Below are 13197 nucleotides of genomic sequence, written 5' to 3'. Positions count from 1 at the left end.
GATTTTTTTGCAAGTTCTCAAAGCTCAGAGATACAAGGTACAAGAAATTGGAACAAACACGAATTAAGATGCATGGATGAATGTGAATATGTGTTGTTACGTTATACAGTGTCATAGAACTCCAAGGAGTAAGTGGAAGGAAAAAATTAAGACAAATTTGTCAATAGGGGGATGGGAATGAAACCTTAATCTCATTACTAAATTCATCGCTTCTGTTGGCTTATTGCTATGATTCATTGTCAGAAGAAATGAGCCTTCTCTATAAGCCCAGCCTTCCATGAAGCATTTAAATATGTAACAATATTAACGACACGCTTACACATCTGGGTATGAGCTGCTTTAAGAGGGAAAGAAGAGCTCTCTGGTAATTAATTGTGCTTATAGTTTTTCAGTTTCCGAAGACATTAATTTTAGGTAAGTTGTTATGTGAACCAGCTCCACTTGTATACCTATAGGGGAAAAAAAAAAAAAGTTCTGTCTCAAAAAATGTGTCCATTCTACATATCCACAAGAATTTCACTCTAAGGGATCTCAAAGTATATCACAAGTTTCAGTCCGGATTCAAGCAAGCATCCCATCTGGGATCCTTGCTGTCAACAGGCAGAAATATGTGTTAAGGGGCTTCTGGAGTTCAGACCTACATGTCTAGGAAAAAAGTTGGCAAGACAATGTTTCTGTTCTGTGTTTTTCTAAGCAGGTCTCCACTGAAGAGCTAGCTCAAACTCTGACCCCAGGGTTAGAGTTTAACCCTTCCCTTGTCACAGTGAGAACCTCTCACCCAAGGCTCCTGGGCTTGTCCTGGGCAGGAAGCGAAAATGTGGCAAACACTTTCAGCATGACTGGAGACTCCGCTTTGTGTTGAGAGCAAAGACAAAATCACTCCACACATAACACTCAAAAATGAGCATACAGTGCCCTGCAATGTGTTCGGGAAGTTAGACCATGACTTCCATGTTCCCTTGGGCAACAACCCAAGGATATTAAAACCCAGTGGTTTTAAACTAAAAGAGGGTAGATTCAGACTAGGTATAAGGAATAATTTTTTTACAATGAGGGTGGTGAAACACTGGCACAGGTTGCCCAGAGAGGTGGTAGATGCCCCATCCCTGGAAACATTCCAGGTCAGGTTGGACGGGGCTCTGGGCAACCTGATCTAGTTGAAGTTATCCCTGCTCATTGCAGGGGGGTTGGACTAGACGACCTTTAAAGGTCCCTTCCAACCCAAACCATTCTGTGATTCTATGAACCATAGCACGGTTCTGATAGCACACAGAAACCGTGGAAATATCCCCACAAAAGGCAGGCAAGTGCCCAGAGGAGTGCAGCTGCTCCGAAAACCCAGCTGCTCAGGTCACACTTCAGCACTTTGTACCCTCTTATGCCTGAACGAGGACAACATTGTTGTTATTCGCACGGCTCAACCCTTTGGTGACGACACACCATCTGGGTGCAGCCATCATAGCAGGGCTCAGTCCAGGTAGCCCCATTCTTGGTGGGACGTATAAGCACAAAAGCTGTTGCTTTCGCACGCCAAAGCAAAGCAGTTCCACGCAGCAGAGGTGCCCAGGCCCCCACTGCCCGCTCCCAGGGGTGCAACCTTTGACCTGCACTTTCTTGATGCTAACGATGCCTAGTATGTTTTTTCTCCAGCCACAGAGATATGAGCAAATTGTTCCCAGTGGCAAAGTGGTGTACCCCAAAACTTCGTAACGAGGACAGGGAGGCCCATAGTCCACCTCTCCCTTTGTGAAGTTGTTTGCCACAATTTAGTGATTGTAAAGATCAGGTATGAGTCAATTAGCACAAAAGCATTCTGATATTATAATGCCACAGAAGTAATAGACAAATTAAGAAAAGAAAACAACTACGCATGAAAAACCTTGCAGATATAACCTGGCTTTTGTTTTCTATGTAAGGAGAAAAGTTATCTATAATTCAGTAATTAGTGACCATGGGGAGGTGCATCTCACCTGAGATCACATGTAAGATCATGTGGGGCTCAGACTGCCCCAGGTGATTACCTATGACTTATGTGTCTGATTTTCAGGTGTTTAAATTACAGCTGATGGCTTTCTCTGGCCTGTTCAGAATTGCCAGCCGCAGACGGGAATTTTGCCCTTTTGGAAATCTGCCCGGTGTTTCTGAAGAGCAAAGATTTATAACATGCAATTCAGATTGATGCCATTCCACAATACTTTTCCATGTGCATGGCCGCAGCACCTCCACAGACAAATGTCTTCCTGGAGTTGCCGATGCCCTGGGATGGGTAGGATGCTGCTGGCAGCTGCTGGGAGCACAGAAGTTGCTGTCTACGCACTGCTCGCAGTGGTGACCAGCCTGGGCCGCCACATGCCATGCTCCACCACTGTGTGAAGCCTGAGGCACTTCCTTTCCTAAAAAAGACAACGTCAGAAATGTTTTTTAGCACCACACCTGATTGATACATCCAGGTACTGAAATCTGTGAGGCACTGTCTCGTCTAAAGGCTGCTAAGGGAAAGATGTTGCCCCCCCCCCGACTAGGGAAAGTGACAGGACAAGAGGAGATGGCCTCAAGTTGTGCCAGGGGAAGTTTAGATTGGATATTAAGAAAAGTTTCTTCACTGAAAGGGTTGTCAACATCGGAACAGGCTGCCCAGGGAAGTGGTTGAGTCACCATCACTGAGGTATTTCGAAAACAGGTAGACGAGGTGCTGAGCGACATGGTTTAGCGGTGGTTTTAGGCTGATGGTTGCACTCCGTGATCTTGAAGGTCCTTCCAACCCAGGTGATGATATGATTCTACGAAAGATGTGCCGCGGTCTGATGGATCCGGCCCTAAATCAGCGTCCTGTGCCGCGGGAGAAGATGCCTCAGCGGGCAAGTAACGCCGGAAGCCCCCCGGGGACGGCGCCCCCCGCCGCCCCTGATCCCCTCAGCGCCCCGCCGCCCCTCACCACCTCAGCCCCGCGCCGGCCCGCGCGCTGCCTGCTGTGACGGGCTGGCCGGGCGGCGGCGGGATTGGCTGTGCCCCGGGCCGGGCGGCGGCGGGATTGGCTGTGCTCCGGGCGGGCGGGGCGGGAGGCGCGCGGGGCACAAGCGCGCCCCCGCGGCCGGCAGCGCGCACTCGCGGCGCCCCGACGGCAGCAGCGCGGACGGGCCGGGGCAGAGCGGCCGCCCCGCCAGCGCCCGGGCTCTCCTCCGCCTTCTGCCTTTTTTTTTTTTTTTTGCCCTTTTTTTTTTTTTTACTTTTTTTGTTACTTTTTCCCCTCCTTCCCTCCCAGGGCTGGAAGCGCGACCCGCGCCCCTGAACCTGCTATGCCAACCGAACTCTCCCGGGCCGTGGGAATGCACGCCATCTCCGACCTCCACTCCTCCCTCAGCCTGCGGCTCCGCAGCAAAGGGCCCGAGTACCTCCGCCGGCAGATGGAGGTGCGCAGCCCCGGCAGGAGGAGCGCGGTGGAGAGGCTGGCAGCCGACAAGGCCAAGTACGTGAAAAGCCAGCAGGTGATCGGCAGCAGGCAGGAGCCCGCCATCCTGCTGAGCTCGGCCTCGGAGAGCAGCGGCGAGACCTGCTCGGTGGAGAGCAGGAGGAGCAGCAGGGACCCGGGCGGAGGGAAGCCCCTGGAGCTGGCCGTGTACTCCTGCCGGCCCCCCCTGCAGCACGGCCCCCCCATCGCCCGGCGCAGCACCCCCAGGAGGCAGATGCGGCCGGATTCCCTGGTGATTTACCGCCAGAAATGCGAGTTTGGGAGAGGTCAGAGCCAGGACGGCTCACGGGGGAGCTTGGTGAGGAGGATCTTCCAAGGGTCTGTAAAGGAGAAGCAGCTGGTGGCTTCCCCTGCGATGCCCAGAGTCATGGAGGACAGCGGAGCCACCGAGAGCAAAGAGCCGCTCTCAGCAAAACTCGGTGACCATGAGCCGAGCGAGCACGGAAAAGAGCAAAACCTTGCTGTGAGCAGCGAAGCCCCAGGGGTATGTACAAAAGAGCATGAGAGACCCTCCAAACTGAGCACACCTCCCGAGGAGGTCAAGGAGGTGAAGAGAAGAGGTCTCCATCGCTCCCAGTCAGACATCAGCTCTCGCTACTCCAAGTCCTTCTCCGAGTTTGATACGTTTTTCAAGTACTGTGGCCTGGAGCAGGAGGTCATCGAGGATCTTGGGAGAGAGAACTTCTCTGTGGTGTACGACAATGTCTCCTTCAAGGTCCGCAGCATCAGTGTGGCAACGTCCGAGAGTGACTTCACGAGGCACAGCGGGGACGAGGGGCTGCTGGAGGATGAACTCACAGAGCAGGTCCCGAGCAGCACCTCCGTGATCGAGCGCAATGCTCGGATAATCAAATGGCTGTACACGTGTAAGAAAGCCAAGGAGACTAACAAGATGATCCAGGAACTGGCATGATGGCTTCTTTCAGCGTGCATTGCAGCCGGGTGAACTCAAGGTGTGTGCAAAGCCTCACCCTGTCGATTTGTGTATTTCTCTTTCCTCTTTAGTGAGCGGTTGACTTCTTAGTTTATTTTAGTCTTTTCATGAAGGGCAGAAGGAAAGTGTATTTTGTGTACTACGTGTTCCAAGTATGGCCTTTTTGCAAAGCAGGAACCCGGGTCATTACAAAAACCAAAATACAAACAAATAAATGCGTAAAGCTTGCCAGATTTAGATGAGATTCCCCCCCCATGAGATTAAAGAGTCAGTGCCTATGAGGGATGTCTGTCCTTTGCAGATTACTGCTTTGTAAATAGCTTGGTTTCTCTCATTTCTGCTACATTAAATGTTAGAAAAAAAACTTCTATAAGTATTCAACCTTTAATTACAGTTGCTTAGATAACAGAGTGAACTGAAACTATTACTAATTAGGAGTACACTGTATTTATACTATGCTGCTACAGCTTCCCTTTCCTTACTCTCACTCAGTCTCTCACTGTTCACCTTTTCCTTATACACAGACACCCCCAAGTATCAGGAAAGCAAAGCTGAGTCAGTCCTCCTGCTAGCACTCTTATTTCCATCCCCAGCTCTCTGTCGGGACCATAAAAATTTGCTCCAGGTGACCCCCTGGCATTTCACAAGCTTTTACAAGCTTTTAAGTTTTCTGTCCTGTTTGACTGTAGTGGATTTGGCTCCTCTCAAGTGGGTTTTGCCATGCGGTTTGGCACCGGTAGCTGGAAATGGGTTGTGCGGTTTGCCTCGGTTAGAGGGGCGCTTCACTGTTTTCAACTAGAGATAATTAATACAAATGTGTGGCATCTAGGTTTGGAAATCAATTACTTCACAGACAGAAGCGGAACAGATTTAGCCCTGGTAAAAGCCGATATCCTGGTTTTAATAAAACCTGTATTTATTTTGCATCCTGAAAAGAGCTATATTCGTGGGGCCTTTGGTATTGATGATCTGGTAGATAACAGTTTTTTCGCCTTTCAGTACATGAAGCCCTTAGGATAAGTACTGCAGCTTACAGTGTGGTATTTAAAAATTGCATGAGCAGATCTTGATATGGAGGATTACGTGTATATTTTTTGACAGTTCGTAATTGGTGCGTGAGAAGAACATCGTACAGTGTAGATACAGCGGTTGATAGAGAGTATGGGCCTTGTGAACGTGGAGAAATGTAGTGCTTGAGCCTCTGTCCTACCTAGATCTGGGGCTGTCACTCCCAATTCCTTTATATAATGCAAAAATCAAATTACATATTTGAAATCAGTTTTAAATATATGAAATTTGGATCACTTTTAAAATTTGAATTTTTCTCAAAGCTTATTTTCTTCCTGCAAGTTGAGGGAGGAGGAATGGGGAGACATTCTCACACAAACATTTCAAGCCCTTGTAGATAAGAAGGACTGTCAGGTATCCAGCTGACAACTTAAAGAAGTGTTGTTTTGTGACAGATCCTTTCCCAAATTACCTTAGAAGGGCTCTCCTGAGCTAATCATTTCTCCTTGCTCATCCTTCTGTGATAAAAGGCAAGGGAGATACACAGACCAAAATGATGCAGGTGGCCGTTTGTGAAGCTTGTTGCAGCTGCTGGCGTAATGCAGAGGATGGGAGGCAGATTTCACCACAAGCGGGAGCCACGTAACAAACCAACGACATTTCCATGAAGAAGAACCAAATAAAAGCCTGTTTGCTCATGAATGCCCTTGACGGGGGTAGGATCCAGGGCCTGAACCATGGTGGTCACCGTGGAGCCTGCTCACTAGAGAGCAGTTGGCCCTTTCCCCATCCATTTGCATGGTGCTAAGTGTGTCCAGTGCCACAGCTGGGACAGGAGATGCTGGTGAGCACCCCAAGGAGCATGAAATCTGCAGACGTGAAGGGCAGGAGATGCTTCACCAGGGCAAAGGCAAGGGCAGGAGGGGGAAAGCTCTCTTCCAGAGGCTGAGCCGGTGTAACCTCACACGGGCTTGGTCAATGGCTTTGTTTTTTTAACATCTGAGACAAAATGACAGTTCATAGCGCATAGCCTACCAGGATGGGGAGAACACCTCCATGAAGTAAATAGCAAGTTTATTCAAGCATACGGTCATCTTGCAATAATTTTAATACCTAGAACAAGGGAGTGCTTTATACAGGCAACAATTTCCTTTGGCAACAAAATTTTTGGCAGCCTAGGAAACACTGATCCATAGGGTCCATATTATAAACCTAATTTTAAACATACTAGGGCTGACTCTCAGCTGATAGACCTCAGCAGTGAGGGTATGATTGCTTCCAGGCTAACTCCTGAAAACTGAGAATGTACTTACCATTTAGACCACAGAAACAGAAAGTTCAGAAAGGTCAGCTAAACATACCAGTACACGGCACCCAGAATAAAGGAGACAAGAGTCATCAAGAGCTGCCATAAGTTAAATATTACATTTACTGGGCAGAATTTAAGCTGAACGCAGCTATCACCATGTGATCACAAGATGAGTCTTGTAGTTCTGGTATTGGTGTTTCCTTATACCCAAATGTACATCTTTTCTTTCAGTCCTACGCTTTCTTTGACAATGTAGCATCAAGTTAGTTATCTAAATGTTTTCCCTGTATCCACGTATTTGGCTCTGTTTAGTTTGCTTACTGGTTATTAATGGGGAGTGGACTCCTGTGCTGCGCAGGGAAGTGATGTGCTCTCCCTGGTGCTCCCAGGCACATCCTTGAAGGCACCTCATTTTACACAGAATCACAGAATGGTAGGGGTTGGAAAGGACCTCTGGAGATCATCTAGTCCAACCCCCTGCCACAGCAGGGTCACCTAGAGCAGGTTGCACAGGAACGCATCCAGACGGGTTTTGAATATCTCCAGAGAAGGAGACTCCACCACCTCTCTGGGCAGCCTGTTCCAGTGCTCTGCCACCCTCAAAGGAAAGAAGTTCCTCCTCATGTTTAGGTGGAACTTCCTGTGCTCAAGTTTGTGCCCATTACCTCTTGTCCTGTTGCTGGGCACCACTGAAAAGAGCCTGGCCCCATCCTCCTGACACCCACCCTTTAAGTATTTGTAAGTGTTGATAAGGTCCCCCCTCAGCTGTCTCTTTTCCAGACTGAAGAGACCCAAATCCCTCAGCCCTTCCTCATAAGAGAGGTGTTCCAGTCGCCTAATCACCTTGGTAGCCCTTTGCTGCACCCTCTCCAGCAGTTCTCTGTCCTTCTTGAACTGGGGAGCCCAGAACTGGACACAGTACTCCAGGTGTGGCCTCACCAAGGCAGAGTAGAGGGGGAGGATGACCTCCCTCGACCTGCTGGCCACACTCTTCTTGATGCACCCCAGGATGCCATTGGCCTTCTTGGCCACAAGGGCACATTGCTGACTCATGATCATCCTGTTGTCCACCAGGACTCCCAGGTCTCTCTCAGCTGAGCCGCTCTCCATCAGGTCAGCCCCCAACCTGTACTGGTGCATGGGGTTGTTCCTCCCCAGGTGCAGCACCCTACACTTGCCCTTATTGAATTTCATAAGGTTCCTCTCTGCCCAACTCTCCAACCTGTCTCTATGGCAGCACAGCCTCTGGTGTGTCAGCCACCCCCCCCCAGTTTTGTGTCATTGGCAAACATCATCAGAGGCTTGAAAATTGTTGCACCTTCTTTGGGAAAAGAGGGAGAAACCTGTTTTCTAAAATCCAGCATTCATTATGAGTAAGACACCGTTCAGGAACTGCAGGGCTTTTATGGGCCAGTGATCATCCCATTCATATTTTATGTTCTCCTTTTAATTTTTCATGAACTCTCCAGGACCTAGTGGGGCACCATGTGAATAAAACAGCTATTTGAAGGATCAGGTTCCCTAACGTGTTTCATGAGAGCGATGACTGCAGAGCCTGAGCGTGGGTTGCGAGGTTTAGAAAACCAAGGTGCTCAGCAAGATGGGCATTGCTGCTTCGCGGTGGGACGCCGCCTGGATTCACCTCTGCAGTTCAGCTCCTCTCGCTGTCAATCCTGCTTGACTCTAAGAAGGGGGCTCACTCTGCGTCCTCCTTCCTGGGTTGAACCAAGATTATTCAGCCTTCAGCTTCGGCACCATGCTTAAATGGATGTTCATTATCCAAGTGGAAATCTCCTGAGGGGGGAATTTACTATGTTGGCAGTAGCCATAAGCAGCTGAATAAAAGCTTTAGAATATCACCTTATGCTTGTCTGATGTGATAAACAATAAATGACACTTTTTTTTCCTCTTTCTTCAGAATCCTTGACTTGGAAGTTGAACAAAATCAGACACAGGAAGAAACTCGTCCCTCATCTGGCTCATGAGTACTTTGTACAAGTTCAGTATTTTATTATTGCCTCCTACCCTTGCTTCTGTCCCCTGGCAGCCTCACTCTTGTCACAAGCGCAGGGGTGTCCAAGAGCACTGTGAACTGCGCCCCAGACCACGACACCCAGCGAGACAGCAGTAAACGAAAGCTCCCGGAAAAGCAAAGCGTGGCAGCAGCTGCCATCCACAATAACATTCAGCATCAGTCTACCGCCCCAGGATGCCATTCCGGGCTGTGACAGAAGGTCTGTGTTGTGCAGCCATCCTTTCCAGCAATGAATTCGCCAACAGGGATGGGGGGAGAAAGTGGGAATGAAGGGGTAATGACCTCTGGGTCAGGCGTTTCCTTGCAGGCAGACAGGCTCCACCCGGACTTCAAAGGCTCTGCCTTACCAGGGCTGTTTGACCAGGGCTCATCCTGACATCATTAGATGTTATTTGCTTGGCTGGTGAGGACTAACTGTGGCAGCTTTGTCCGGGATACTTGGCAAACATGTTGTAAGCTAAATCCCCGCCAAGCCTCTCTTTCTCTGAGAGCATTCAAGCCAAATTGCAATACCTTGTATCCATCTAGTTTGCTCTGTCACACAGCTTGCTCAGGCAGTGGGGAGGAATAGCCCTTAAAACCCTGCCCAAAATATTTTCAGGAGCACGGTTCCAAGAAACAGGTAGTCAAAAATGCGGGAGGGTTTTCCATTGCTACTGCCTGTCTGCAGAATGGTACGATTCACGTGTACACAGGCCCCTCCACTTTGTTTGCAATATGTCTCCAACTCTGACATTCCAAACGTTGCAAGGTTTGGCAGCTTGTGGTTTAACACCTTTAATTTTATGCACTGTGAGTGAGCAGTGGGCTGACAAAATCATGTTAGGAAACGGTATGCCAGGCTATGTAAGGCCACGCTTCCCTAGCGCGGGTATGGAGTAGGGCTGTGCTGGGATGTGCAGGATGGCGTCCCTGCACTGCAAGGCAAGATGGCATTTTAGGGCACAGCTGTGCCAGGTAAATATCCTGATGGGGTGAGACACCCAGGGTTGACAGCACCTTACTCAATATCATCAATAAAATGCTTCATTTGGACTAGCTGAGCTAAAGGTGTTTTAAAAGCTGATAAAAAGTACTTTAGATGATCAGTGTAGTGAATGGAGCCTCTACAACAATTCATGGAATTTGCTGGCCGTGCCTCAGACACTTACCCCAATCTGTCATTGCTTGATAGAAAATGTCTTGCACCAAAGCATTTCTTTGTGGACATTGCAAACCACAAAAAAATGCAAGGAAGCCCCCATCAAAGCCAAAGACAGTTCCCCTTTCAGTCGCACCAGCGCCCATCTGTAAGAGCTGCCCTGCTGGTGTAACAGTGACTTGGCTCAAGGGTCCTGCAGAGATGAAAAGTTTACTTTGTGTTACCATGGATATGGTGTCCGGCTTACCTGGCCTGTAGTGTGAATTGTCCAGAGACATCAGCTTTCATTCTCCACGTTCCTCCTGCCCGCACCGTGGCAGTGAGCCCCACTGCTTCTCCTGGCCCAAAACAGCTGCTGGCGCGGCCGGGTGCTTGCAGAGCTCAAGCAAGCACTCGAGCTGCGTTTCTCAAGTGTTTGCTACTCAGTAAATGCATCTGGAGGAGCAGAACGGGCGAGGGTGAGCAGCAACGATTCAATAAAACACTGGTGGTAGGAGGAACGGTTTCCTATTTTAACCTACAGAAATGTTGCATGCTGGAAGAGTTGCCCTTGAAGCATTCGTCAAGAGGTTTAGTTGACATCAGTTAAATTCACACCAAGATCGTCCGGGCGGCATTTCCATACATTTTAAATGTTCTCGTCAGTCCCTGGATGGTTAGTTTTCAATTACAGCAACAGTTTGAGAACGCAGGGCATTTGTCTTCGTTTTCTAGTGTTATATACTAAGGTCTACATGTCTGAAGTTGCCGAGATAGATAGATAGATAACAATTTTAATAATAAAATAATTGTTGAACCCGCTTTACACTTAGGAGAAAACTGAATAGTTTGTGTGAGTGAGCTTCTGCAGACTCAGAGGGAAGCTAGTACGTGGGGATTTTTTCATTAAATAATGAAATTTCCATGTGTATTTGTTACATTATTATTAAAGGATGATTCTCAGAAAGCTCCAACCCAAGACGCTGCTAATATGATAAGATTTATGCACTTAAGGTGCAGGTTTTTAAGGGTCTGGGTTTATTAGTCAGGAACACAACCTGCCGTATCTGTTCTTTTCATGCTCACTTAGCAAGGTGCTGTACCACATATTTATATGCATTTGCCAGAGCTAAGGACTGCTTTTCTTTGAAAATATGGATGACTGTAGACAGCTTGGAGTGCAGGAAAAATCTTCTGCTTCCAAATCAGTGCCTCGCTACAGGAGAATTATTTTGGTTTGTGTCCAAGGAAATTTTTGGTTTCATTTTCAAACTTCTGTTTGTTTTTGCTTTTCTAGTTGAGCAACTCTCGAAAGTTAAGATGGAAGATGCTTTGCTCGTGAGTTTTCAATGTTAGGAAGAAATACGTTTAATTTGCTTGAAAGTACTGAACATCAGCCTTTCTCAAAATCAGTGAAGGCTTTATGGCAGAGGTTGGTGAAATCAGAACTGGCCCCATTCGGAATGTTTTTTTAAAGCCCCTTTTTATCTTTATGAATGGTATAATAGGGTTGTGGTGACTTTCCACATGGATATGTGGCAAAATTTCCCTGGCTTTGTTCAAACTCTGATAGGAACCCCAGTCTCTCTGAGGTGTCATTTACTTCAGAGACGATGTGGACCTGTCTAAGATCTTCCTCTGATAAGCTATACATTCCCTTTATGTAATAACACCTCCTGGGTAAGCTAATAACCTACCTATCCCGGTATGCCGGGAACGACAGTGGATGACAAAGTGGATGACAAAACCCTTTTTCCATACATCTTGGGAATGGGTAATTTGGTGCTTTTTCCAAAGACTGGGAGCTAGGGCTTCACTCAGCTCCTGTTACTGTTACATGTAAAGGCTTTTCCTTCCTTCTGCTGGGCCTTTCCATCATATCCCTCAAAATGAGAAAAACTTGCTAATGTTAGTCACTACCTATCTTTTTCCAAAGAAAAATCTCAAGATTTTTTTTTTACTGTTTCATTATAAAAGACATGCTTTGGAAGGGATAGGATTTTTCAGCTTTAGTGATAAATTGAGGGACCAGTGGGGTATGAACAGAAGTTTTAGCAACAGAGTTGGGTTTCCAGTCCTTTGGGAAGCCTAAAACTGGAGCTGAGGGCAAAGGCAAGTCATAAATTGAATGATTTTGTTTGACTAAAACTATGTAAACTAAAGTAGTCAAATGGAGTGCAAGCGTGCAGTGCTAACTGCTATTTACGCCCATGTGTTTCAAGGTGCTCCAGCGCTGTGACAAGGGGCAATGTCCACGGCTGTAGTGGAACAGGTAAAAGGTACAAAGTCTGGTTTTTATGGCCTGTAAGCAAGTATTTGCAATAAAGGCATCAGATAAAGACTGTAACCCTTGCAATATATTGTAAATATTACTGTACAGAAATCTATAAGAAATACAGATTGCTCTATAATACATATATTACTTTTGTAAGGGATATAGGCCTTCATGTTTTGTGAAATCGGTCAAACATTACATCGGTTGGGATTAAGCAGAAACTTTCTTCTGGGAGCAGGTTGTCCTGTCATTGCCTCCTGTGAAGTTTCTTGCATCTGCTTTTGAATCCTCTGAAGTGGAGTACGGGTCAGATTTGGTATGGACGTTTCTAAGTTGCTATGTTTATATTCCTGTGAAGGAACTTGTATACTGTTGAATGCATACAAATAAAAATACGACTCTGAAAAGTTAATGGTTTTTTTTTGAGAAAGTGTACTTTTATTTTGCTGTCTCCTTTACGATATTATTATTTTAAAGCTAGAATCCCATTAGGGAATTAATTTCTTTATGAGTGAGGCTGATAGTAGGCTGTGAACGTCTGAAAGCGCGATGCTTCCCTGGGCCGTACCCAGACCCGTGGCTGAGAGCTTAGGCAGGGAATCATGTAAGGAGGTGGCACTCAAGGTAACTGTTAGCTCTCGGTATCAGTAAATTTGAAATCTATGAGGCTAGGGCTGTTCCACAGTACTTTAATATTTTTCATTTCAGAATATGGCTGAAAAGGTAGTTTATTTCTGTCAAAAGCTACAGTGTGCTGCAGGCAATACCACATTCATCACAGACAGTATCCAAAGCAGCGGGGAGTTTGAAGTTCTGCTTGGAAAAAACATTATCTCCAGAATCATATTAACAAGCTGTTGTTTGTCTGGATTCCATAAGAAGAATTCTGATCTAGTTGAAGATGTCCCTGCTTACTGCAGGGGGTTGGACTAGATGACCTTTAAAGGTCCCTTCCAACCCAACACATTCTATGATTCTATGAATTCAGTATATGATGCTATTTCCCTGTGCATGTATTTTGTGAAGAAAGCAGCAGAAATAATGATT

At 47.0% G+C, this 13197-nt stretch overlaps 1 protein-coding gene across 1 annotated transcript; it reads left to right on the top strand.

Annotated features, from left to right (window-relative positions):
* Positions 1 to 3152: 3152 nt before the first annotated feature.
* FAM110C (family with sequence similarity 110 member C) lies at positions 3153 to 12543 on the top strand. The gene is made up of 2 exons (XM_063330386.1): positions 3153 to 4422; positions 8639 to 12543. Exon 1 carries the CDS (start codon positions 3297 to 3299, stop codon positions 4380 to 4382), a length of 1086 nt encoding a protein of 361 aa, XP_063186456.1. The 5' UTR covers positions 3153 to 3296; the 3' UTR covers positions 4383 to 4422; positions 8639 to 12543.
* Positions 12544 to 13197: the final 654 nt, after the last annotated feature.

Source organism: Chroicocephalus ridibundus, chromosome 3, assembly GCF_963924245.1.
Source record: "Chroicocephalus ridibundus chromosome 3, bChrRid1.1, whole genome shotgun sequence".
NCBI lineage: Eukaryota > Metazoa > Chordata > Aves > Charadriiformes > Laridae > Chroicocephalus > Chroicocephalus ridibundus.
The sequence above is the reverse complement of the archived record's forward strand: the minus strand, read 5'-3'. Positions and strand labels throughout refer to the sequence as shown.